Source organism: Aquila chrysaetos, chromosome 17, assembly GCF_900496995.4.
Source record: "Aquila chrysaetos chrysaetos chromosome 17, bAquChr1.4, whole genome shotgun sequence".
Lineage (NCBI taxonomy): Eukaryota > Metazoa > Chordata > Aves > Accipitriformes > Accipitridae > Aquila > Aquila chrysaetos.
In genome coordinates, this window is record NC_044020.1 from 11,136,567 (window position 1) to 11,163,065 (window position 26,499).

The 26,499-nt window shown below is 40.7% G+C and overlaps 1 protein-coding gene across 6 annotated transcripts in view; it reads right to left on the bottom strand.

The window, feature by feature from the left end:
• The window catches only part of BICD1 (BICD cargo adaptor 1), a 184,471-nt gene that overhangs the window by 65,862 nt on the left and 92,110 nt on the right, over positions 1 to 26,499 (bottom strand). For all 6 annotated transcript variants that reach the window (XM_030040983.2, XM_030040986.2, XM_030040985.2 and 3 more), the window contains exon 2: positions 25,673 to 25,885. In XM_030040983.2, the coding sequence (XP_029896843.1) occupies positions 25,673 to 25,885 (213 nt within the window). The remainder of the gene's footprint in view (positions 1 to 25,672; positions 25,886 to 26,499) is intronic.

A 26,499-nucleotide genomic window follows, 5' to 3' on the forward strand; every position in this document is an offset into this window, starting at 1 on the left:
TGGACCAAGAGAAGAAATATATTGAAAGAAACAAAGAAGAAACCATTAGTACTTTTTAGAAAGTAGTGTGAATAAATAGCTAGAGGATACAAAGAAACCATTCACAGGTACGAATCTATTTCAAGTAGTCATCTGCTGGGACATTCTCTATTCTCCTCCTCGGTTGCAGAGGAGCTGTGAGAGCTCAGCATCAAAGCAGCTCTGTAAGCCCATGCTCATAGCAGAGCTTCCCTTGTCAAAATTATTCTTGCAGATTGCCAGCTGCAGAGGTGTTTAAAAGCTCTTTGTGAATCTGCACCCACCGCCCACCCAATGACAACAGACTATTTCAAGTTCCACTTGAAAAATATCAATATGCTAAAAAAGGTTGCTAAGAAAGGAGGAGCAACAAGAAAGTTAAACATCAGTAAATCTTCTCCAGAAGGACAGAGACATGACATCTTTAAATAAAAATATCTGTGCCACAAAATTCAAATGTTATCATGTGGCCAATTCTGTCATTATTAAGAGAGAGTATTTCCTCAAAGTCAGGAGTAATTTCAATAATTAAAATCCATGTAACATTACCCATCTGCTGCAAAAAGCAGCACGGCATTCTGCAGCTTATTTGACCTTGTGTGCAGAACACCCACCCACCCCTGCTTATTCTTCTGGCATGAGCAGAAACATCAATTCAGAAACAGGAGTTGTTTAATATTAAAAAGATGAAAATGGCTTGATGACTAATGCCTTTTTTTCTCAAAGACTTAGCATTTTTATTTTAGGCAATATATTTGAGTGACTTAGGTGGCAAATACAGCCAAAGATAAGTACATCACCTGTCTGAAAACTACACCCCCTAGGACTGAATTTTACACATAATTTTTATTCATTACAGCACACGTGGTGATTCATGAATATGAATGCCTACATAGAAGATTTGATAAAGTAAACTGCACTAAAGGTTACTTGAATTCATTGATATGGACAGCGAAAACACCTGTCCTCAGAAAGTGTCTCTAACGTTGTAGTACTCTTGACTGTTCAATATAAATTGGTTTGAAACCTGATCTTGGCTTTTATAATCTGCCCTTTCCTTTATTTATTTTAATACAGACTGCATATTTCACAGATTTGCCATATATATATATATATATACACACATATATATATTACCATCAACAGTAGTAATTTTTACTTTGACAGTTTTCTCCGTTGTCCTTAAAAGGCTGAGGAAACAAGATTCTCATTGCTCGGCACATGGTTCAGAAATACAAATGTAATACATGCCATAAGAACACAGTGCAAGGGCTGACTATTAATGCTGTAACTCTCACAGAGATTATTCAAGCATGTTGCTCCTGGCAGCACAGCCTTAGAATTAAATTATTCTTTTGGAAATTGAATAAACACTGAATATTATTCACTGCCTGCAATGCAACAAAACAGAAAAAAAAATGCCATCAGATACCATATTTACTCAGAGAGTAAAATATTAGTCAAGTTCTGGGATTGTTTGACTTTGGATATTAAAATGATGCTTAAATCTATTTTTTTCTATTCTTTTGTATTCCCCTTTAAAGCCATTGCTGTTTTCCTTTCAACATATGTTTCCACTGGACTTCCATCCTGCTCATGATGGGTGTTGGTCTGATAACAGGAGCCTTCTGCTGAAACAGATTATTGAATTATTAATAAGATACAGTTAAAAGAACTGAACTCGGAACGCCCACACAAATCTTAAACCAGCCCTTTATTTACCTAAAGATAATATTCCCTAAAGCACCGATAATTTTCTACGAACACCCTGTGGCACGAGGAGGACAGTATCTCGTGGCAAATACCGAGAGATTTCGGTGATCGTTAAAGCGCACATGAGCAAAGGGACTCGGCAGCTCTTGGAGCTGGGCTGCAAAGTCCCAGGTTCGGCAAGAGAGGGAAGCAGTTTCCTTGTTCTTGCTGATGTTGTGCTTAAGGACCTTGATGAACAAAGAACCACCCTTTTTACAGATTTATGGAAATCCAGAACAACATGCCCACGTGACAAGTAGAGGGGAAAACATTTTTTTCAAAGACATGTTCGCCTAAGCCTTATCTATCTCAGTGTTTCCAAATTCTGAACCCAGCCTTCACTCAAGCCCTCGAGCCTGCCGGCGGCAGCTGGGGCAAACAGGGGTGCCAGCCTGGCCAGCCCTGGCAGGTTTGACTGCCCGGGGGAGATGCCGGCAGCGTTACAGCCTCCCCATCTAGCCCTCGGCAGCGATCCCCCCGAGTGCAAGCGCACCCATGGATAACGTTGGAGTGCTGGACTGTAAATCTCCAGCTACTGGTGAGAAACTTAGGTGACAGTGAAGGATTGCAGTCCAAAGGCTTAATTGCTCCCTTTGCTTTCTAACATCCCAGCAGGCCACTGCTGATTGATAGCTCATCCTCCCTTTGGTTTTTTCTGACTGACTTTTAATATAAAATATAAGAAAACACTAGAGGATGGCTCCAAGCTCATTATAGCGTTCTTAACTTTCCTCTGAGTTTAAGTACTCAACCAAGACCTTGATGTAACATCGTTACTAATGAAATCCAATATCAGTTTCAGCAAATAACTAAATGCAAGTTTTTCACTTCTTATTCTGTTGCACGCCCAATGGCTTGACAGAGCACAACTGAATTCAGTTATACACTGCAAAAAAAGTGCAGCAGAATAATCAATCTAGTAAAACAACAGCTGTCCTCAGGGAGGAAAAAACCATCACACTTGAACTAGGTCAGAATTCAGACAAGCAACAGGAATAAGATGAGATTTATGAGCTCCCCTTTGTTAATTGATTAATATATTCCATGTCATATACCCACACAGTTGTGGACCTTTCACAGGTTTTTCATGTTTGGAATATTGCTACCAGTGTCTGTTGGGAAGATGATCCAGACTGCTAACAATTCCTTGGGATCTTTATTATACTGAGGCTTAGTTCACCCAGCATCTCAACCAGAGAATCGACCTTGCATCTTCCTGATCTTGTGTGCCTACATACATATATATATATATATATATAATGGGACAGGGGATATGCATCACATCTACATACTTGTGCCATGCTCTTTGTGCAGTGTAATGTAGGACATTGCCAAATACAGTGGCAGAATGGGAAAAAAAACCCAAACAAAACTTCTGGTGTAACCACAACTTTTGGCAACGCACACCCCTGTCAGAGGCTGCACACTTGTTTAGTAGTCTCTACCTTTCACCTTTGATCACATGAAGCTTCTGTGGCACAGGTAATTTTTCTTGAACTTGTACAGAGTACAAGTACCTCTTGTGAAAGACTGCAACCATGAGCAGGAAAAACTAACCCTGCAGCCACATCTGTCTGTTCTTTGCTCTCATCTTGCATCCACTGATGGAGGCTCCTTATGATCGAGTGGCCAAACTGCCCCATTATGTGATCCTGTCCTAGTTTCAGCCTAGGCGGGGAATCGCCGCTCGGGGACTAGCTGGGTGCCGGTCGGCGGGTGGTGAGCAATTGCACTGCGCATCATTTGTACATTCCAATCCTTTCATTATTGCTGTTGTCATTTTATTAGTGTTACCATTATCATTATTTGTTTCTTCTTTTCTGTTCTATTAAACTGTTCTTATCTCAACCCGTGGGTTTTGCTTCTTTTTCCCGATTTTCTCCCCCATCCCACTGGGTGGGGGGGGGAGTGAGTGAGCGGCTGCATGGTGCTTAGTTGCTGGCTGGGGTTAAACCACGACAGATCCCAGTATACGAAATAAAAGTGCTACCCATTTTGGTGTTCCAGAGTATGGCAGGCATTACTTTGCAGCAGTTTAGTATCTGCTGCAGGAATGGCATAGCTGCAGCAAGCACAGGGAAGAGAGCTGAGCCACTTTAGGAAAAAAACATCCCCACAACGAACCAGCGACGTTAACGGTGTGGGAAGTACTAAGTCAAAATCCCTGGGTCTCCATAAAGCATGGATTCCTTTCTAGGTGCAATTCAAAGCCTCAGGTTAGATTTTTAACTTTATTTCTGGCCTTGGTCCTGAGAAAGTAGGAACTATTGCTTTCCCTGTGGACCTGACCAGCTATCATCACTAAATGGGAAGCTTTTGGAGACAGCTCTCACATAGCAATAAAAGGATGACTAAGACATCAGCCTCTGAATCCTAAATGTTTTCTCCCCACACTCCTGGGCCCCTCAGAGATCATGTTAGTTGAGGTTCAGGAGCATCAAGACAGAATTCAGATGTACTCTTTGTTTTTAGCCTAGCACACTATGGTATCACAACTGTGTCTTCTAACAGGGCCCTTTTTTGCTTGCTCTTATAACTAAATGTAGCATAAAGATTTTCCTCAGTCAGTCTCATTAAGGGACTGGAGCCGCTTTAGCACTGTTCTTACAGACTGATGTTTGACCCTGACCAAGCTGGTGTTTTATTTAGGGACTGCTTTTCTCAGTAAACTACCTACTTAGGAGTAGGCATGATAGTTTCCTGACAGAGGAGACAGATTCCTGACAGACAGACCCAAACAAAACTAAACATTCCTGTTCCAAACAGGCTTTCATTTTCTTTCTTCTCATTCCCTTGGAGAAGTGTTTGGGTAACCCAGAGAAAGCCTAGCGAATCTTTTAAAACCATTTTACTCAAATGTAAACATTGTACTGAAAGCTTCTCCTGCCCTGACTTGTTCTATACCCAGCAATAAAAACATCCCACCCTGCCTAATAACACTAACAATTCAATTTTTTCTCTCCTCTACCATTTGTGGTCCTTTTTTGCCCCACTGAAGACTGCCAAAATGTTTCTTTCTTCTGCCTCTCCAATCCTTACTTCTTACTCCCCATTTCTTCAACAAAAGGCATGAGTGTGCTGAATTGCAACAAATACTGATTTCTCTCAAATACCTGTCATTTGGGTTAAACAGGGGTTAACGAAAGACATACAAATGTGATGTATAATAGCTAAACTCAAAGTGGCAAGAAAATAAAAAAGACTGCTAATCTTGCAGGCTGCTCATTTGCCAAACTTCATCAACAAAGTGCATTAGTACCTCAGTGATGACAAATGTTTTAAGCTGTTTATTTATTAGCTAAAAAAGAAGATGGTATCATACCGCTATGACAAAAATCAGAAACAGAAACCAACAGCAGCAGTCTATGCCACTGTGCTATCTGTCTTTTGGGCAGAGAGACTGGTCTATAATACCATTTTCCGCTGAAGCTTTATGAACCTTAGGATACCTTCTAGCAATCAAAGTCTTTTTTTCTTTTTATATCAAAATTTTCTCTCAAATTCCCCCTTCATTTTAAGACCATATTCTCATATTGATGGGAAAAACCTAATTAAGAAAAAAAAAAAACCAAACCAACAAAACCAAACCAAATCTTAATTTTGAAAAAGAAAACCCAACTGTCAATAAAATACTTGTGATATTCTTGGCTCTCCACTTGGCAGAAGGAGAGGCTGGGGAACCACAGTGGACACAAATTTTTCTCTCCACAGTGCAGACCCCCCTAGGTGACAATGCATATTTTAACATATATTAGCTAGTGTATGTTAATTAGCACATAATAAAAGCGTACCACAGAGAAAGTCAGTCATAATATCCTTGCATGTAACGTGGCTGAGTTCGGCCTCATCAGGGGTCACCAATGTAACTTGCTAGCACGAGGATTTTAACACTTATCAGACAACACCTGAAAAAAAATACATCTCTTCTTTCTTCTATGTTTGACAAGGCCCTGAATGTTTTCTTGAAATGAAGGGTAGTAAGTAAAGGTTAGTTAGAGCTTGACTAATCACACCTGAATCTTATTTTTTTCCTACCACAGAATTACCTTCACACTTTTTACTTTGGTGTAATGGACTGCAGTAAGAGATTCTCCATGCCATGAGCTCTAGCATCGGCCCCTTTCTCTGCTACAGAAATCCTAAGTCTGATCCAAATCCAGGGTAATCAGGGGAAGAATATGGATAGGAAACTTTAAAACACCATCGGTTTGGTGAGCTTTGAATCGGATCCCACGTTTCTGGCAAGTATGGGACTGGAAGGGGTAGGTAAGAGAGCAGGAGATCGCAAAGCATATGCCAGCCTGTGGCACAGCTATTTTCTTGCAGTGGCCTTGAGGTGAAGCACCATCTCTCTGCCAGGCTCTGTGCCAAGACCAAAGGCTGCCCTTCTCCCAGCCCAGGGAACCAGCTCGGAGATGGAGCTCCTTCTGACTGTACCATATATTTCATCACACCGTTACTGGTGCTGATTGTGCATTGCACTGGTAAGGAGAACAGTCAAGGCTCTGGCTAAAGCTCAGTACGGCTCTTTAAAACCACTGAAATGCCTCAGTACTTGTTTCAGACAGGAACTCTTCTTTGTTTTCAAAGGTGAAAGGGGACTGCTTTATATAAGGCAGTCTCCATTAATATGGGCTTTCACGGCAGAACAAAAGCCAATGATGCAATTTTTTCTGCTTAGAATCTCAATTAGAAACTTGGATTTAGCACCAGTACACAGCTTTGAGAGCAACTGGGAAATGCAGAGTCGATGCAGAAGAAGGGTTTTCTAAAAGTGAAAAAAACCTTTCTTTGAAGAGAAAGCAAGTTATGATACCCTAAATTTAATAGCAAACCAAAAAGTATGGTAGGTTCTTTAAATACTCAATCAGGGAAAATGCAGAATGTTACTAGTATTTTCTATGTTTAAGCACACAAAATAGATGTGAAAGACAGCTGCTATGTGACAGAGTCTGGGTCTTCTTTTGCACGATATAAAGAACCCAACAGATTCATACTAGCACTGTTAAAAGCTCTTGAATATCAGAAGCACTGCAGAAAAAAATTACAATATTTGAACCTTGGGTAAGGAAAACTACATTTCAGTTAGTGCTGCAGATACAAGAATCCCAGGAATTTGAGCTTCAGGATGCAACACAAACTTCCTCCATCATCTTGCATAGATCACCAAGCATCAGAGGAACCAAAAAATGCAAGAGGGCAGTCAGTTATTAAAAACTGGGATCTCAGCCTCTGTGTTTCAACTTCCCCATTAGAGGAAAAAACTCATCTAATTATAAAAAATTTGTAAAAATTATTGACCTTAAGAACTTAGAGCAGTTAAAACAGTGCAAAAATTTGATTACCAGGTAAAACAATACATGCATTTATATAAAGAGGTAAGAAATTTGTAAAACATGTCTTGGTTTAAAAAAAAAAAAGTCTTATTGCAAACATAATTTATTTTCATAGTATTTTATCTTTTGTATGAATAAGATTAATGTGCGCTATAAGAACAAGCTGGTTAAATTATCACACCAAGTATGCAGGGAGCTGAACAGATGGCAGCACCACTGAGGTAGCAACAGGAATTACTAGTCCTCGCTTATCCAGATGATCTTTATCATTTCCATAACATTAGAAAATGACTTACCTATGAAATACAATGTTCTGAGGATGAGGCAGAAAATTTACCTTTTTTTCCCCCTGGAATGGAAGATTATGGACTGTCTAGACATCAGCATTATACTGTTAGTACTTCTAAAACAAAATCACATACAGAGATACCCCATTTCTGGTAATTTGTAGGCTTTCTTTTTTAAAGACCACTTCCTGATAGAGAATGTTTATTCAGAATGTACGTGAACTACATGCAGTCTGCTGGTAGCTGCTTCAGGTTATTTTGTTTCTTTGTAGGCAAGTTTGTTTGTTGTTTTTTTTTTTATAAGATTATCTTGAACTACACACACACCTTTATCTTACCCATAAAGACGACTGGTTTAGAGCATGATTAGTGTGCCCAGCCAAAACATGCATGACAGCATTTATAGGGAGTCAATCTTTTACCCGCAGAGGGCAAACCACAGTTGGTTTTGGGCTCTGTCGAATTTATACAGTCATACAAAACATACGGAGGGAAAAAAATACCTTGGTCATAGTGAGAAACAAAGCTTCCTTCTTCCTGCTTATTTATCCTATCCTGCCATATGTTCCAAAGCAAAGGAGAAAGGTCTTAATTACAGGAGTTACTGGAGTACTTCCCTACCTACAAAGCACAGCAGAGCCTTTTCAGAAAAAGAATTGGTTTTATCACTATTTTCATTAGCAGCTAGAGCTCACAAATGAGTTTTTAAGTGCAGCGTTGCACACTGAGGCTGAGAAAATTAGCTCAGTAGTACTGAATGGAATAGAGCAGTGTGGAGTCTCTGTTTAGGGTTTGTCTGGGTTTTTTTTAACTTTGAATTAGTGTGCCACTACGTAAATGGTTAAAAAGAAGAATTTAGCAATTTTTAGTAGCAATTTGTGAACAATAAGGCAAATATATACTAGATACAGTTCAGCTGAGGTCAACAGTAATGCATTAGGGATTAACTTTGGCCAAGGTCTGTAAACATACTATACAGACAAACAGGTCTTTGATGCCTCTTGATATCTAGATGAGACCAGCTCTGGGGAAAAAAAAAAAAGAAAAAAGAAAAAAAGGCAAGAAAAAAAAAGAAAAAGCACAGCACTTAAGGTCTCAGAAACTTGTCCCTCACATAAGCAATTGAAAAGAGCAAGTCAAATTAGGCCACAGACTGGAACAGAGCTTCTGAAGTCTGATCTGGCACCAAGTAAGATGCTTCCTGTAGCCAGCTGTCTGTACCTTACAGAAAAAAAGCCTCCCAGGGTAAGTGTTGCAGTGTAAGAAGGTTGGAAATGTTCTCTGTGTTGCAGAACTTTATTCCAATGCAAATCTTGCATTCGTTTTTTCACAATAACTATGAGGTTGAATGTCCTTGAATCAAGGCAAGTGCACAAAGCTGAGGGATGGTGACTTTTCTATGATGGCATAGTGCTGGAGGGTATAGCCACTGCATTCCCTGAATCTTATAAGGGATTTCTTAACTTAGTTGAAGATGCAATGCATGCCTGGGTTTGCCTTCAGGCTATTTCTACACCGAAGATAGTTGAAATGCGTGTGTCTGGCCCGAGTAAGGCACAAAATTATTAGAAGTATAAGGCTACAAAATATACTGAAAGTCAATAATGCACAGGTAAGAAAGGAATAGAGTCGTCCTGGGAGGTGATGCACAGAAAAGATGTTTGAGTACACAAGAGAAGACATATCTGCAGTTCTCCCTGTACTCAGAAACAACAGCAAGTGAGATCTGCAAGAGCCATTTCCTGGCTGAAAAAAACCCTGGTGGTATCAGCTCTGAACGTTTGTTGCCTTATTAGCTCTTCTTAAAACACAAACACCAATCCTACTCACCTTATACAGCAGTGATCTTAGCAAACACACAAAAGCCTACCAACCCATCAATCCAGAGACAAGCACGCTTGTACAAGGCCCAGATACAAGCCCTTAATGTTCATTATCTTAATCAGGGAAGATGCTCTATTAATGCTTTGGTTGTTCCTTCATATCCACGTCCCCTCATAACTCGACCGCTGCCCTGCTTATCCGCTCCCAGAAAAGCCACGCTGGAGCCACAGGAAATCCATCCGTCTCCTCTGGGAGAAAAATCCTCTTTGCGTAAGCCCCGAGTGCTATCGCTAGCTACCAGCCGGGTACCCGGCAGCATGGGAAACCTCCACCAGGACCACACTGATTGCAGTCGGTGCCCTCTGAAAGCCCAGCCATGCACAAGGGAGCTCAGCACACACCCAGACACGTCTCCGTCATCATTTTTAAACCTCCCAGTACAACTACATCTTAAATCTGGCTGGATTTAAGAGAAGGGGTAGGATGTGGCTTGGACTGTGCGACAATAATTTGTTTTAAAGGAAGTCTGAGGCCTCTTTTGAAAAAAAACTGAAGTACATAAATATAGAAAAGTGTTCACCTTGGGTAAACTATTTCTGCTATTAAAAGAATTTGTCTGTTCTTTATCTATTCTGCATAACATAACAAAATTTCTTTAAATAAATGACATTTTTATTTTTCAGTGAAGCTTTTCAGTCAGAGGTGTGTGAAAATGCAAGGTACCGGTACTGCATGGATGTGCTGTTCAGCTGGCCAACTGCAAGGACAGGGTACCACCACACGCACCAGCAGAAGCTGCAGCACAGAGGGAAAGGTGGGAGAGAGAGAGCCTTCATATTACAGGTGCACTTTGCTGAAGGGCCCAGTTAGTGCTTCAGTGCTGGTTCTTATTTTCTAAAAGAAAAGCAGTAAAAACTCTAGGAAAATACTAAATAAATAATAATAATAAAAATCTGTCTTCTGAAGAACATGAAAGTTGTTCCCAAAACAACTGAAAGCAAGTCTTTTACTTTATATACAATCTCTCTCGGACCAAATCATTTTCCCCGACCCTTGGTTGAACAATAATAGGCTATCAAGGCTGTGCAACAAAACCCCACACTGTAAAGTGAAAATTACAGCAAGAAAAAAATCTGAATCTAACTGGAGAACAGCATAGCTGAAAACACAGGTTCCATCTGTGTATTCATGAGAAGAGGCAGCAATAAATCACGTTTAGAAGTTAACCCCAATCATGCTGAAATAATGAAAGTTTCTAATGGATTACAGATGGGAGATGGAAAGCAGAAAGCCAGAGGAGAAGGCACATGGCTCTGCACCCCAATAGCCCCTGAGTTATGTGCTTCAGTGGAGGAAGTGACACGTGTTTATTTTACTTTACTGTTGTTTTCACAACCCATTTTACCACACCACTGAATGACACCATTATAGGGCCTGAACTGTTTTTCAGCTGCAACATGAGCTTTAAAAATAACTTGACCTTCCAGACCTCAGATGCGAATGATGCTTAGAGCTGCCCCCACTACTTCAAGGCACAACTATGAGAGGGAGTTTCCTTATGAAGCACAGCATAAAAAAAAACTGTTAAACAAAAATGCTTAAATACACATAACAAAAACTGACTGTGGTTTTAGGTTTCAGTAATAAGACGAGCTCTGATATTTCAAACATTGCAAGATGGTGTAGCCCACACCAGAATTTTGCTGCAGTGGTAGACAGGAAAGAAATAGTCATGGCTAAATTTCCTTAAGTAGCAGCATGTAATAAAGAAGAAACCAGCCTATTTTGTTTTTAATGTCCCGGGCTTGCTTACAACCCCCGGTGAAAAGGTCAGTGCAATACAATATGAAAACCACAATGATAATCTAGTCTTTGCATTTGGTTCTTGATGGAAGGAAAGATTAAGTCTCCAATTCACTCTAAGTTATTGCCATGATTTTTAATCAAATGACAACAGGGTTCGAAACAATCTCCAATGAGTTTGCCACCTTTGGAAGCAAGAAGCTTTCCAGTTTTAGTCAAAGAACAAAATTTTTGCTAACTATCCTGCCTTTAAATAGATGATCATGGCTCTTTTTGCCTCAAGGCACAAAGTTACAGAGGCTGTAGCACAGGTTATCCTGACTATGCAAAGAATCAATATCTCTGATATTTCTGACTTCAGCTAAGAACAAAAATGTAGACTGTGTTAGGGGGACTTCAGAGTTTCAGTTTGTAACATGCATTTATTGGGTCTGAAAAGGAAATATGGTTGCCCAAAGTAAATGGGTATAAAAGAATGATTAATCTACATAAATGTTGCTGAAGCTGAGCTGGTAGTTGGTTCGCCTTGCCTTTCTGATTGCTGCAGTGAGAAGCTAGGTAATAGTATTCATCGAATTCTGCAATCTGGACCTTAGCTCACCCAGGCAATTCACAGCCTGAATTCAGCAGGAGGCAGGTGGTGTAGCTGTCCTGTTAGAGCTGACTGTACAAGAACAGTTTATTACTATTGATAACATGCTAAAAGGAGAAGGATTTCTTAAACAGAAACCTAGCAAGGTTGTACGTTTCTTATTTTAAGTTTCCAGACCCACGTAGGGTTTTTTTCCTTCCCAATGCTCTAAAACTTTTTCACTTTTTAAACTTCAGAACATGCACTGTCATTATTTCTTTCCCTTGAAGACGTTAATACAATTTCAGGTGGATTAACAATACAGTAGTATTTCTAAACTCTATTAGCAATTTAAGGTTTAATTTCATTTATAGCCTATAAAGTGATTTATTTTAAAACAGAGTTATGGCTCTGGTGTATAACTCCATCTCATAACAAATTTGGTGAGAAGAAATTATGTAGTCAGGTTAGAAGGAAGAGTCAGTCATAACTTTTAGAGGGCAAAAAAAGTGGTAATGGAAAACTCGTAACGGGCTTTTTAAAAGTGTTTGCAAGGGATAAAAACAATGCAAAAATCTAATATATGAAAGCTGTCAAGGGACTGACTTCAAATCACCACTGACATTTATAGAGTATGGGCAAACCAAGTTATATAAAAACCAGCTGTACCTCCTAGCTCCCAAAACAAAAATATCCTGATGATGGTTCAAAGATCTGCAATAAAATGAATGTCAAAAAATACACTAATCACATAAATCTACATCTATAGCTATTTCCTACCTGCTTAACAACTTACTGCGCAGTAAAATGCTTATGAGAATTGGTGCCAAAACAAGGTGAGGACCAGTTCCAAAGAGTGTCTGTGAATGTGTCTGAAAGTCCTATCCATAGGCTTTCTTGGATACCCTTTATGCTTCTGCTTTAAAACATGCTTAGATCTCTTTGTGGATTGGAACTTCTTTTCTGACATCTTGCAAAGGAGTCTGCAGATTCAGCCCTTCTTCATTGCATTTGAAGACTTGGACAATGAACCAAGGCCATCCTTTTCCTCTCAGATTTTTGGAGCAAGCCAAGGCAGAGTGAGTTTATGAAACCTTGTTGCTGACGTGATGTATGCCAAAATATTGATTTTCTCTCTTTAATATATTCCTAACTACTTGACAACCAACCCCTGTCTATACCTATTCTTCAGATTTTTTACTTTTTCTTCCCTGCTTTTCTTAATCTGTCTTGAGCACTCTGCATGCCTTATTTGAGAGGGACAGATAGTCACTGCACATGAAATACCACTTGAGAGAAGCTATTTGGGAAAGAATCACTTTCCTTTCTCCACATTGACCAGAATTTTGCCCTTGCCATTTTAATCATGTACAGCTACTAAGCACAGAACCAGAAGCTGTTATCTTCTCGATGCTGTTGTGTTGCCACTTCCCTTGAGAAAGTGAGACGGGTGGGAATATGAGCAACAAATGTAAACTACCCTGTATCATTAACCGAAACTCACAGTACTGTATTTGCTAACAGTTGCTTTTACATCCCCTTTTCATGACTAGGTATGCAGGACTGATGGGAAATAGCCCATTTTTAACCCACCTCACTCTGAAGCCGACACCGTAATGCTACAGCCATTCTTCACGTATAGTTCACGGCCAGTATCAGAACAGACATCCTGACCATTTCACCGAAGTGAAAATCACGTATCCATGATGATGCCTTCAAGGCACATTTGGCTGAAAGAGCCAACGTACCGTGCTTCAGAAGGAGAGGAAAGGCTATGCAGGCAGAATGAATAAGCAGTGAAGACAAAAATTGCATTCATATCTAGTCCTACCTATTTGATGGGGTTTTTGGAACAATAATGTCACAGAAGCAGACAAGCTCTGATTATGTATGAGCATCTGCACGTACACATCTAAAACATTTGCCAGCAAAAGTGCATTTCTCTCAATCCTGAAGCTTAAAAGTGGATTTGACCATCACAATGAAAGGGTGATAACACTGTCTGACCTCCGCCTGACTTGCTGCCCTCCTCTTGGATGCTGACTGGCACTGACTGTTGAGAATAACTAAAAATAACCAGCTTGTCTCATATATGGTAATAAGGGCAAAGGGAGAAAAAGAGGTGGTATATTTGAGTTTCTTGCTGTTCACCCTCCTGTCATCCTCCTCTTATATTTTTCCCCTTGGGAACAGAGTTTGTTGCAGAAACCACAATTAGCACAGATGATGGGAGCCAAGAACTTATTAATGATTTCATACCAGGGCCAAACTGGTAATGAGTTTTGAGGCAGAAAAGGGAATTGAACAGGAGTACATACTCCACAGAGGACCATACTTAAGGATAGCATCACATTGCCTCACAGAGCAGACTTCAGTTTTGTAAGATGCAGGCTGAATGAATCCAAATGAGAGGATGCCAACATACAGAGCACAAAAATACAACCCCCCAAAATGCTTGCTTTTCTCATATTTTTCAGGGTTTCATCGGTTTTGCTTCTGTGTGGTTTCTTTCTTTTTATTTGTATGGTGGTTTTTTGCCAAGGAAGTTTTTAGTAGTCACTAACTATCCAAAGGCATGTATTAGATGTGTCATGCTCAGTCTCGCTCTGATTGCACCTCAGAAATCATCCACTTCTGGGGTCAGGGCACCAGCAATGCTCTGTGCCCTAGTATCCAAGACATCCCTAGAAAAAGGTAAACCCCGTTTCCCAAAATTACCTAGAAGATCCTGGGAGAAACTCTTACAAATAAATCAGTATTGATTAAAGGACAAGAAAAAATACACTGAAAATAAATGTGGGTTTTGAACAAATAAGAGCAAATGTGGAAGCTCAAGTACCTTCGCTGGCAATTATTGTCCACGTGTGATCAGCATGCATGAGTTTCTCTCAAGGTCCAAGTACTAATCACAGCACCAGACGAGATCGTTAGGTTTTTCAGTTTTGTTTGGTGGATCTCATCTCTGAATCGGTGATCTCCAGTGCCATCAGTTCTGCACTGCTTAATTATGAGCAATGTCAAAAGTTTAGGAGGAAGCAGGTTAGGAAAACAAGCAGTGATGCATCCGTATGCAGAGAACAGGAGAAAGTCAGTAACAGAAGGTAAAGTCACACAGAGCTACAATGCACACAGGGACTCCCAGGAGAAGAGAAATACGACTGCACTGCTTGTGTACTGACAACTGGGAATACATCAAGATTACTGTTCTGTAACCCCAACGAGTCCTGAAGGCATAAAACATTCAACAATTGCCAGGTACATTCTAACACTGAATGACTAGGAAGAACAGCATCAGTCTCTTGGAGAAGCTTTAACTCTTTTTGTTTTTTAAATTTGAAACCACTCAGGATATTTAAAAAAAAAAAAAAAAAAAAACAAAAAAAAAAAAACAAAAAACCAAAGGGAATTAATTGGAACAGGAACAACAAACTTACTTTCATTCTTTGTTTAATAATCTTTATCCATGGCACATCTCACTGAAACTTATGCTCTATTTGCTTATGCACTCAGGCAGTGAAGATTTCCAGCAAAAATTTCTCCTTCTTCTTGTTATGACCTTCCTTTATCTGGAAAAGTGCTTAAGCTTTTGGACTTGAGCTTCAGAAATACCCAGGGCATTCTTCCTTTCCCGCTTAATCCCAGGCAAATGAATGAAGTCACAAGGTGCAAGTCAACACAGCTCCTGGGCTCTTGCTCCTGAGAGTCCAGATCACATTGCAAGGATCCTTTAAAAATTGGCAACGCAGCCAATGCCAGTGCTGCCAAAAACCGTCTTACTCTGCACCACTTGAACAGACAAAAGCCCAAGTTATTCTTAACCAGCAAATTAGTACTGAAAAGAGTAAGTCAGCACAAGCTGTTCTTATGAGGGCTTCCTCATCTAGAAACAAAAACAAGTTAGCAAAGTTATGTATTTTTAAGAAAGTTGAGGCAGCACAAAACTAATATTTTCTCAGTTCAGAGAGCTGCTAGCTAGTCCAATACCCTGCCTCTGGCAGCAGCCACTCACAGGTGGGTAACACACGAGAAACGGGGATGTTATACGACGATGCTTTCCCCAGCATCCCCTCCCAGCCCCCTGTATCAGGGGGTTGAGGAACTTTGAGCTGGGCACTGGGTCTGGGTCTTCAGGTATAAGCAGCACTGATGGCCCCACCCTCCACGAAATCTCTCGCTCCTCTTTAAACCCAGGTATACCTCTGGTCTCCACAGCTATGCTCTCAGCACATTCTCACGCAATACCTTGTACAGGGGTGTACATAAAGGGCTTTGAAACATTACCTCAGCACAAATAAGGGGTCATTATTTCAGAGATCTTATATAAGAACAAGCACTGCCAGATACCGATTTGGTTAATTACCACCTAGAGATTATGGAGCACAGCTGAAAGTACACCCTCTTTCATTTTCTATTTGAGGCCCTGCAAAGGACTCTTTCAGAAAAAGAAGCTGGGAATTTGAGTGATTATAATAAGGCATTCTGTATTGTGCTGGTTTGGGCTGGGATAGAGTTAATTTTCTTCCCAGGAGCTAGTATGGGGCTGTGTTTAGGATTTGTGCTGAAAACAGTGTTGGTAATTCAGGGATGTTTTCATAACTGCTGAGCAGTGCTCACCCAGAGCCAAGGGCTTTTCTGCTCCTCACCCCACCCCACCAGCGAGGAGGCTGGGGGGGCACAAGGAGTTGGGAGGGGACACAGCCGGGACAGCTGACCCCAACTGACCCAAGGGACATCCCACACCAGAGGACGTCATGCCCAGCATATAAAGCTGGGGAAGAAGGAGGAAAGGGGGGACGTTCGGAGCGATGGCGTTTGTCTTCCCAAGTCACCGTTAGGCGTGCTGGAGCCCTGCTCTCCTGGAGATGGCTGAACACCTGCCTGCCCATGGGAAGTGGGGAATGGATTCCTTGGTTTGCTTCGCTTGAATGCACAGCTTTTGCTTTACCTGTTCAACTGTCTTGATCTCAGCCCACGAGTTCTCTCACTTTTACTCTTCCAATTCTCTCCCCCATCCCACCAGAGTGGAATGAGCGAGTGGCTGCATTGGGCTTAGTTGCCAGCTGGGATTAAACCACAACATGTATTTATGCAACAGTCCCTTGGTTATGCTTCATTATCCTGCCTGGCCTTTTTTTGACCTCCCTACTGTCCATTGTTTGACTCTGTTATTCACAGCAGAGCTAAATGCCCAAACCTTGCCAAAGAAAACAGTGTCATGCATATGTCAGATCACAAATTTACATCCTAAGTCATTGTTCCAGGCTCATTAACAGGAAACACAACTAACCAAAGCTGCTTTTGGTAGCTTGCAGGTATATTCGAGGGCAAGAACAGCAGAACAAGGAGCTGAAGATTACCCTGAGGAAACAGTGCCACAACAAAATGCATTTATCCTGCACTGTTGACCTCCCTATTGTATTACAGTTGGTGCTTATGAGGAGTGTGTGCTTAGAAACACTATCATTTTATGAGCAATTATAGGATTATAAACCATATTTCAGGAAATAAAAGGGTGAATATCACATGGCCACCTTTGCTTTCACCTGCAGAAGCAAGTGGTTTGTTGGTCAATGCGTGAAAAAAGAACCACAAGAAAGCGTTTGGTGGTAAACAAGTAGTAGATGAAGTTGAATGGCAGATTTATAATTAAACCTTTATCTGTTAACAAGGGCACTCAGAAGCAGTCTATGCTGGACAGGTCTTGCTGCCTATACTCAAGGCTTGCTCTTTGATAGATAGACAGTATCAGCTACTAGTATATCTATCCCTTTCACCGCATGAGGAGAGATTTGGTAGGATTACAAGTCACAGCTTGCTTTATTTTTCTGTCTCCAAGATATAAAGAAAGCCACTTTGTTTCTTTTCAGAAGTAAAATTCTGTGAACAGGGAAAATAAACGCACAGGGCAGAGAAAACCATTTAACAAGCATCAGTATCTAACACTACGAAATAACACCCTCACAAAATTGCTGTACAAACTATGTGAAAATTAGTAAAAAAAATCTTTGCCAGAAAACACCATTGACTATGACCTCCACAGTTTTGTACCTTCCAGACTGCCTCGTGCCACAAAGCCAGGTTTTACACTTCAGGGTGATCTGCTGCTACCTTTTCCCATCACAGCCAGTGGTGACAACAGTCACCAAACCCATCTGCAAACTGCCTTTATTGCCTGTTAAGAGAAAACCTGCAGTGGACCTCTTTTACAGGGATTACACCTTGGTCCACATCACTCTGAAGCGAGGAGGTGTAGGCGCTTGCATGAGAACTAGTGAGACTGATATGAACACAGTATGAATGGAAATGTGTGTGTAAGGGTCAGAAATTAAAAACAGAACAAGGGTTAAAGGAATGGCCTGCAGTGCTAGCGAAGGGCACCACTTGCAGTCAATGCAATGATGGCCCACCAGTGGCCTTCACTTACAAACACGCACTGCTGATTTTACAGAGAGTGTCAAGAGAACAGGAATTTGGAGCAAAGACAGGGTCACGCTCCACCCTCTTCAGCCTAAAGCCCCCAGAGGTCCTGCAGCTCTTTCCAGTTAGATAGAACATAGACAAGTAAGTGCCTTCACAGGAAAAGCATTAACACCTTACTGCTTACAGAAAAATTGTTAACATGTTTTTAAAGAGGTCCAGATAAGACACAAGTATATACTGGAGTTCAATTTGAAGCAGGTCAGCAACACCTAATAAAATTTCCCATGTTACAGAACATTATGCTATTATATGATAGTTAAGATTATGGTCAATCTGAAAACTTTTCCTGAAAGCAGAAGGAAACAATACATTTTTAGCAAACTTTTAAGCCTCTGAGGACAAAAAACCCCCACCCATTAGCACTGTCAGCAAAGTAGGGAGAAAAATTTATGAGGGTGGCTAGGCACCAGCAAGCTGGAAAGTCTCCCTTCAGCAGGCTTTTCTAAAAACAGGAGAGAGAAAAGAAAAACACCTCCCTGTGGGCAAAGTAACAAATTTATATTCTAAGCCTAATTTAGAGCCGGTTCTAGCCAACTGAAGGAAACTTCCAAAACAAAGGAATGTAAATATAGTTAATTAGACTGACCATGCTAGTACTACCCTAAAATGTGATGAGATAGCTCTCCTGACAGAAGAAACACTTCTGCCGTCTCCCTATCAGGCCTCGACTGCACTTTGTTTCTCAGGCAGCTCTGACCCCCCAAGTCATCTCTGTGGGCTGCTCTGGCATCACATTCCTACAGCTTTGTTTCAAAAAGCAGTGTTTGCATGATGGTATATCAAGATGAAGACACCATTACCAATGGCTACACTGAATATTTCACTGTATTTCCTTACTCATTCTGCCTCTAGAAATGAAGCCATGCTGCAAGTACCAGCATAATATTAGTAAGAGGGTAAATATATTTATAATGCAGGCTTTATTTAATCAGTATAAATGCCAAAAGAAACTTCCATTCTTCAGTAGATACGGCCACTGGGAAGCACAGGACAACACAATGAGGGAGCGGGCGAGATCACGGAAGGATGCTGCATGCATTGTCACAGTCAATACTGTAGTCACTTAAACCACTTCACCATCTAGGATAATCGTCAAAGCACAATCACAGGTTGCCCATTCTATGCATGAAGAGAATTAAACAACTATGAGGGAAAGCAAGCTAATAACATCGAAGAGAGTTCACTACTCTCCAAGAGAGCTTTGTCACTACGGCCAGGCTGCTAAAAGGTGCTTCCTGCAGTACATGGTTCATAGCAGTGATTCCTCTTCCTCGATGTGTCCTTTCCATCTTTCTTCAACACAGAGCTGGAGAAAGTTACCTCACTTGGTAATCTGGAGCTACCTCCCTCCAAGAGCTCAGTAGTCAAACCAGTAGCCACAGGAGATCCAGGCCAAAGACCATGCTTTCTCTGAGGGATGGAGACAGCCTTTGCTAAGGGCTGTCACCTCACAGAGGAGAGACTGGGGTTCTAGTCTTTGCCCCAATTAATATTTAAGTATATCTTATTAAACATTAATTGAAATAGGGACTAGAACTAGTTCCATATTCCCCAGCTGAGTGGCTTCGCCTTTAGGCTACAGGCATTCTTATGAGTTTGATCACTCTCGCTCTCCCTGACCCACAAAATACTAACTATCCCCCAACAAAGTGGAACACCTTCATCTGAAGGAATGAAGAGCCTGCCAACTGACTGCTAGGGCACTTTCTTCAGAGGGAGAAGTGGATTCATAATCCCTCAGACAGAGGAGAAATTGGAGCCCCAAACCTTGCCACAACCACAGAACCAGAGGGTGGAAGGACATCACTAGGTGATGAGGTCAGCTAGGGAAACATCTCCTTGGAGGATCCCAGTAGCACCTACAGCAGCGTTCAATATCCAGCAACAGTGTAGTAAGACCTCAGTCCAAGCCAGAGGTCTTCCTGAATGCATCTGGAAGCAGACCTTTACACGGGCAGAAAATTTTACATGAGGAAACTTCGGCACCTAATGACTGTAGGAGCCTCCAGGAGTCGATGACAATTGAGTGTATTGAGGATCTCAGTTTTGGACCTAACTACATCCTACATTAAACAGGAAGCACTATGTACCCAAATCCTGTTACGGTCTAACCCTAGAGCAACAAAACAAGAACCTGAAATTGGTGTGGGTATTAACTAGACATGTGCTCACACTTAGTTTTTAGGCTTTACCCCGAATTGTCAAAAATGAGAAACACCCTAAGTCTTCAGACTGAGAAATGATAAATTCTAAACGGCAAATAGCCAATTAGGATTTTTTTGAAGATAATATGGTATAGAAATACCAGTTCTTAATATTATTTTTCTAGATGAAAGTCAGCTTGAACACAATGCCTGTAAATTTTTTCCGTTTCCTATGTATTTTCAGAATAGAGATGTGGCCACTTAGCATGAGGTTACATTTCTGAAATGGCCATAGCTAGCAGTAAATGTTCTTATAATTATTCACACAGCACAAGTGATCATGCTTTGCATCATACATAGGTTGCCCTCCGAAAAAGTCCAGGCTATCACACCCATACATTGCCTGATTAGCCTGAACCACAAGATCTTTGTACTGCTGAAATGAGTAAGAGTTTAACTATTGATTTCAAGGGCAGCAGGGCTGCACAACTTCATCCTAGTTTTTTTATCACCTGTTTTCAGAACATAATGGCTCACCAATTTGTGTTTTTCTCCCCACTCACTTTTCCACTGCCCTCATCCCTGCTTTTGTGCTCCAGAAGCACAGGTGTGTGCTGTTGCTGTGGTCTATAAACATTGCCATCACATAAACCTCCCTGTTCATCTATTATCTCCTCGGCTGCAGGTACCCAGGTGCTGATTTCTTTCTGCAACGCCAGCAGCTGCTGCAGTGACATTTAGTAGCACAGGTTCTGAGTTTTAACCCTTTGCTTCCTGGCTTTATGTTATTCCTCCTTTTCACTAGTCTTGTTGGGAAGAAAGAGCTGACCCATACCTGCCAGCCTCTTCAGACACAACAGCATTCATCTACCCACCTCACAACTCCTAATTCTAGTCTCATAACACCTACAAGACGCAAACTGTACCATCACCTTTCATCTCCATTTTCTACAGTTTCACCTGCTTCCTCTCTTTGCTTCATGCTTTCCCCTCCAGTTGCCACTTGTTTTGAGTCAGATGCCGAGCTCCAAGGCATTCAGCCTCCTCATGAAGGAAGAGTATGATCTCATCACAAGAGCTTTCGGCTCCAACTTCTGAGCTGGGTCATCTGTGCTTGTATAACCACCTCTGTCAGTTATCAACTTCTCAAGGTAGTGATTTCATCTTCTTTACCCATCTATAAAGTGCTTATGTTTACCATAAGGAAAGATTTTTCAGTGGCACAAATGGAAGAACCAGTCACTTATCTCCCAACTATAAGTAAGCACAGTGTTTTTAAATAGGAAAAAACCAAACACTGGAGAGTTAGAAAGTGATAAAAGATTGTGTTTTTAAAATATGTTTTAAAAAGAGTATTTCTTTAACAGTGATACTATAGGCAGGCAATTCATATGCAGTTAGAAAAGGTTAAATGAGCTATTTGCCATACTGATCCCTCCACACAGAGAGGCCATCTACCATAAACTGTGTGATGCATAACATACAGAGTTTGTAAATCTGGTCTCTGACTGTTAAAAAATGATCTTGCTGGCCTTAGTTTTAAAATCAGTGTATTTTTTCGTTCAGATTACAACAGTTTTAAGAATCTCCAAATAACCTTCTACATCCCCTGTCTGAGGTCTTGGTGGTAGAAAAGAATGAAAAGGGCTACCTACTTTCCAAAATGTATATTTTATTTAGGTAGGTGACAGTTAATAATATACCTATCCAAAACTCTAGGGATTTTTATTACATCAAAAATAATGCTGCTAGTGTTTTACTCTTTTGATCATTTTAACATGAATCTAGAAAGCCATCTCTGTAGAGATTCCTGGTTCATCCTTCACCATCAGGATGAAAAAAATGCTCAAGTTCTTCAAATATATGTCTTTTTCTAGTGATGAGCATTGAAATCAGTTTGTTTGCTTTCCCAGACTGCGATGCATAGTCTCGAGAGACCTGAGCCTGATACATTCCCTTCAATAGCAAGAGGGGATCCAGGTCAAGCTGCCCTGCAGACATCAGCTGTGACTATATGGCAGATACTTGCAAAAAGGCATGAATTTTTAAACTCTGGGGCTATGGAATTCCCAAGATTCCTAAAAGCCATCAGCATTCATGCGAGTGTATTCTGATGGTTCACAAAATGCTCATACACATTCATATGACATTGGATTTCTGTGCAAATTGAGAAAGCAGTGTGTGTTCAGAAGAGAACTCCCACGACAGACGAGAGAACGGAGAAGCACTGACTGTGTTATTTAGGGATGTGGTACCAATAACAGGGGTCACTTTTTGAAATCCTAGCTATCAGTCTTCAGTATCATAAGGGACTGAGTGCATGGATAAAGTACCATAAATTTCCATCATCTATGCAAAAACGCTATTCCCAGAACCACACAGCAGTTTTTCAAACTTTTAATCACTCCTTTTGCCTTCAGACTTAATATAATTTTTTGGTTTAGTTTATAAGATGTCTTAGTAAGTTTTAAAAAACAACTATAAAGCATATTGACTTGGGCAGGGGAGGGGGGCAGGGAGGGGAAGAGACAGTATACAGCCAGGTAGCTTCCATCCAGAATCTATCTTTACATCACTCACTACAGTAGCTCACATAAAGACCATCCTTTCTTCTTCCATTTTTTTCTCTAAGTAGATTTTTAAATATATTGGTTAAAGAGACAAATTACTTTCTCACTGTAGCAATCTACCTGTGGCAGCTTCTAATGACTGTCTTTACCCCAAAATGTACCAGACATTTCATATTTTTTTTTCTCACCTTGGTGCTTGTTAAGATTTGGAGTAGGCTAGGCCTGCCTTTTTCTATTAGCAGTACCCAGAACCAAGCAAAGTTCATAAACACTTACAGTAGAAGGGCATCGCATTTCTGCAGGCACTTGGACATCACAGCCTTAGGATTTATGTGTTTGGACCAAGGTATACTGAGCTGGGTACAAGGGTGAGACTCCTTTGAGCACAAGGAGAGATACCAGTGTAATTCAGTGTGACAACATCCTCAAGAGCCTGGAGGCAGATGTCAGCCACCCTCTATCTCTTATTATGTTCAGGTAATTAATCACAATATGTGTGGTGTAAGCTTGAATGAACTAACTGCACTAATCCCATTTATGTTTAAATACATTGATTGTAGTTCCACAAAATAAAAGTTCAACATAGTCAAGGACTTTACACACAGGGTCCAACATCATCTTAATAATAACAATCAGTTTATCAGCCTTATTTTTATTCAAGTAAATTCTTTTCTTGCACTTTAACTACTAGGCCTTGTTTCTATTTAGCATTGGAACAGGAAATAATTGCAGCTGTTCTCACACTATGGGTTACTATTATCTCCAAAGAAATGAGGACAATCAATACTCTAGGGAGGACAGGTACTGAAACTGCCTCCTGAATAACTTCCAGATCAATAACCATGGTAGAAAATGGAAGGGAGATTTGCATTTGAAGGAATCCCAAGGAGATCCCAAAGGAAGGAACTGACTACAAAAACAAACATGTATATTCTCTCACCAAATGATTAGGTAGGTGTGTCAGCAGCTGGTTGCCTACTACCAAGAAGATTTTAGGATATGATTTTAGGATGAGTAGATATAAACTTGATTTTAATTTTTTTGTTAACCACTGCAACAGCAATTACAATCACATATGTTAATTGGAACTTGTGAATACACTGCATATATTTACTTCTTACTGAAACCTGATTTGTATTATGGGCAAGTCCAGTGCAACCGTTAAATAAGAATGTTCAATGGGATTAAAGGACCCAGTCCCAGGGAGACCCTGTCCCAGGGGTTTCTGTAGGTTAAAAGGATGCCATTCCACTCAGCTACAGAAAACATAGAATAATTTAGTTTGGAGAAGACCTTTAAGATCGTTGAATCCAACTGTTAACCTAACACTGCCAAGTAACACTAAACCATGTCCCTAAGTGCCACCTCTACATGTCTTTTAAGTACCTCCAGGGATGGTGATTGCACCACTTCCCCATGATAATCTTTGTTAAATTCACATGAAAGAATCACTTTCCAGAATCACCTAGGAAAGATCTCTTCCAGCAGCTGGACAGTCGGGAGAGCCCCTACGTCCAAGCATTCCTGGGGAAAGCAGGGAAGATGTAGGGTTACTTCAAAGTGCTGCCTTCCCCTGCACGTAGTTGCTCTGCTTAAAAAACTGAATCTGTAGAGGTTTGCAAGAGAAACAGTAAGACTGGCATCAATGAGGTATAAATGTGTGTGTGAAAGCACTTGAAGGAATGGCAGAAGGATAAAAGAAAAGTGTGCATTGAAGGCACCTTGATGAACAGGCCATCAAAATCATAGCAGACTCGTGTGCAATTTCTCAGACACCCAGATTGCAAAAACAGCCTACACCCAGGGAAGGAGACTAGAGAGCAACAAATACATCAGCAGTGTTGCACAGGGACTCACAGGAGTGGCATGAGCTGAAGAGAAAAGTTTTCGATAAATGTCAACTCCTTAGGGGCACAAAGGCACATCCAAAATGAGCACATGGTCACAAATCTATGAGGAGCCCAGGACAGGTGATGAGGACTTGATAGTCAGTATTCCTTATCCTACATTTCACCATAATTAATGCTGGCCAGAGTGGTGGGACACACGCATCTTAGTAAGTCTAAGTTGTGCGTGTCTAAGAGTCTAAGAAAGTGAGCAAGAGCTAATTTGCTAGCAAAGCTGAAGGAAACAGAGTCACCTTCCTCTCACGTACGGTCTTGTGTTAAGCTTTGCTACGTGAATTGTGCAAACTAACCATCAATATGGAAAGAATAAACTAGTAAAATTATATCAGTCCTCCACTAACTGGGATATAGGAACAATAGTAAGTAAAAAAACCTTCTATCTAAACTTCCAAATTTCAAGCGAAAAAAGACTAGTTACTAAATACTACTAAATTCTCCATTGAAATTAATCAATAATCACTGTGTCCCATATGGCCACTAACTACATTTGGCTTCCTTACCATTACCCATTTTCTAAACATGAGCATGCATTTTAATTTTGCTTTACAGTAGAAGAAAACTGGTGAAAGCTTTATCTAATTCTAGCCAACCCAGAATACCTAAGAAATTACGCGAGTGTTGAGAAAGACAGGAGTTGCGTGAATATTAGAAGTGTGCAGAAAAGGTGTTTATGTAACATTAACTTATACGTAGGCGCTATAAAATACAATACAAAATGCTAAGAGTGCTTTGGAAATTATAGCTTCCTGAACCGAGTTTTATTTTTAAAGAAGAACAAAAAACCCTACAAATATAATAATTTAAGAGTTACATGTTTTCCTTTCTAAATTCTAAGCCTCTCAGGCCAGGTAGTTTCTGGGATGATCACAGACTGGTAGGTGAGCATTTTTACTTCTTGTAGTATTTTTATGACTCAGAGCCATGCCACCCATGATACTCAAAAAAATTCAGCCCCTTGCTCCCTGCACACCCCCATTTACCTCTTTCAAGTCTTGGACAATAGCAGTGAGTCTCTCATTCTCTGCCTGAACGTTGGTGACCACCGCCCTGCTCTGCTTCAGCTCGTTCTGCATCTCCAAAATCTTCCCGAGGTAATAAGCTTCTTTTGATGCAGACTCCTGGAGGAGAGTTTCTTCACGTGTTTCACCATCTTCAGCCACTTTGCGGTGAATCGAGAAGGACTGTCCAAATGCCTGGAAGAGGAAAACAGTACACAGTATAAAACAACTGAAGCCCTAGAAAAATTATCAACAATAACAAGCAGATGCATAGCCAGCAGGAATGAAATAGATCTGCGAGTCCCAAACTCTGACCTAATAAATACTGCCTTAGCAGCTTCCTAGCAGCTGAAGGCCACCATCTCATTTAGCTGAAATGAAGCATCTTGAAGCTGTTCTCATTTGCAGTATGGATTTATGGCCCCTATCCAGGCGACCTCCACTGAGATCAGGATGGTACTCTGTTAACTAGCCATTAATTAGTGCCAGTGTTTAACTCTCCTGCATGAGGGCAGCTGATAATTCGTCAATTCCTTTCTTTTCTAGTTCTGCAAAACAAAAGGTGGTGTTTGGGTTTTTTTAAAGAGCATAAGTAGCTGACAAATCTTTATAAATTGCTTTCCATTTTCAACATTCTTTTATTATAGGAGCTGACTTCATGGTATGGAAAAAAGCTTCCCATAACTCGAAAGACAGATAAATGAGCTGTTTCAAGCAGTGGCCATTTATACTGCTGGTAAGCTAAACACAGAGTTTGAAAGCCCCTTCATTTCATTTGTACACAGTGTCTTCTGCTTCTACTGAAAAGA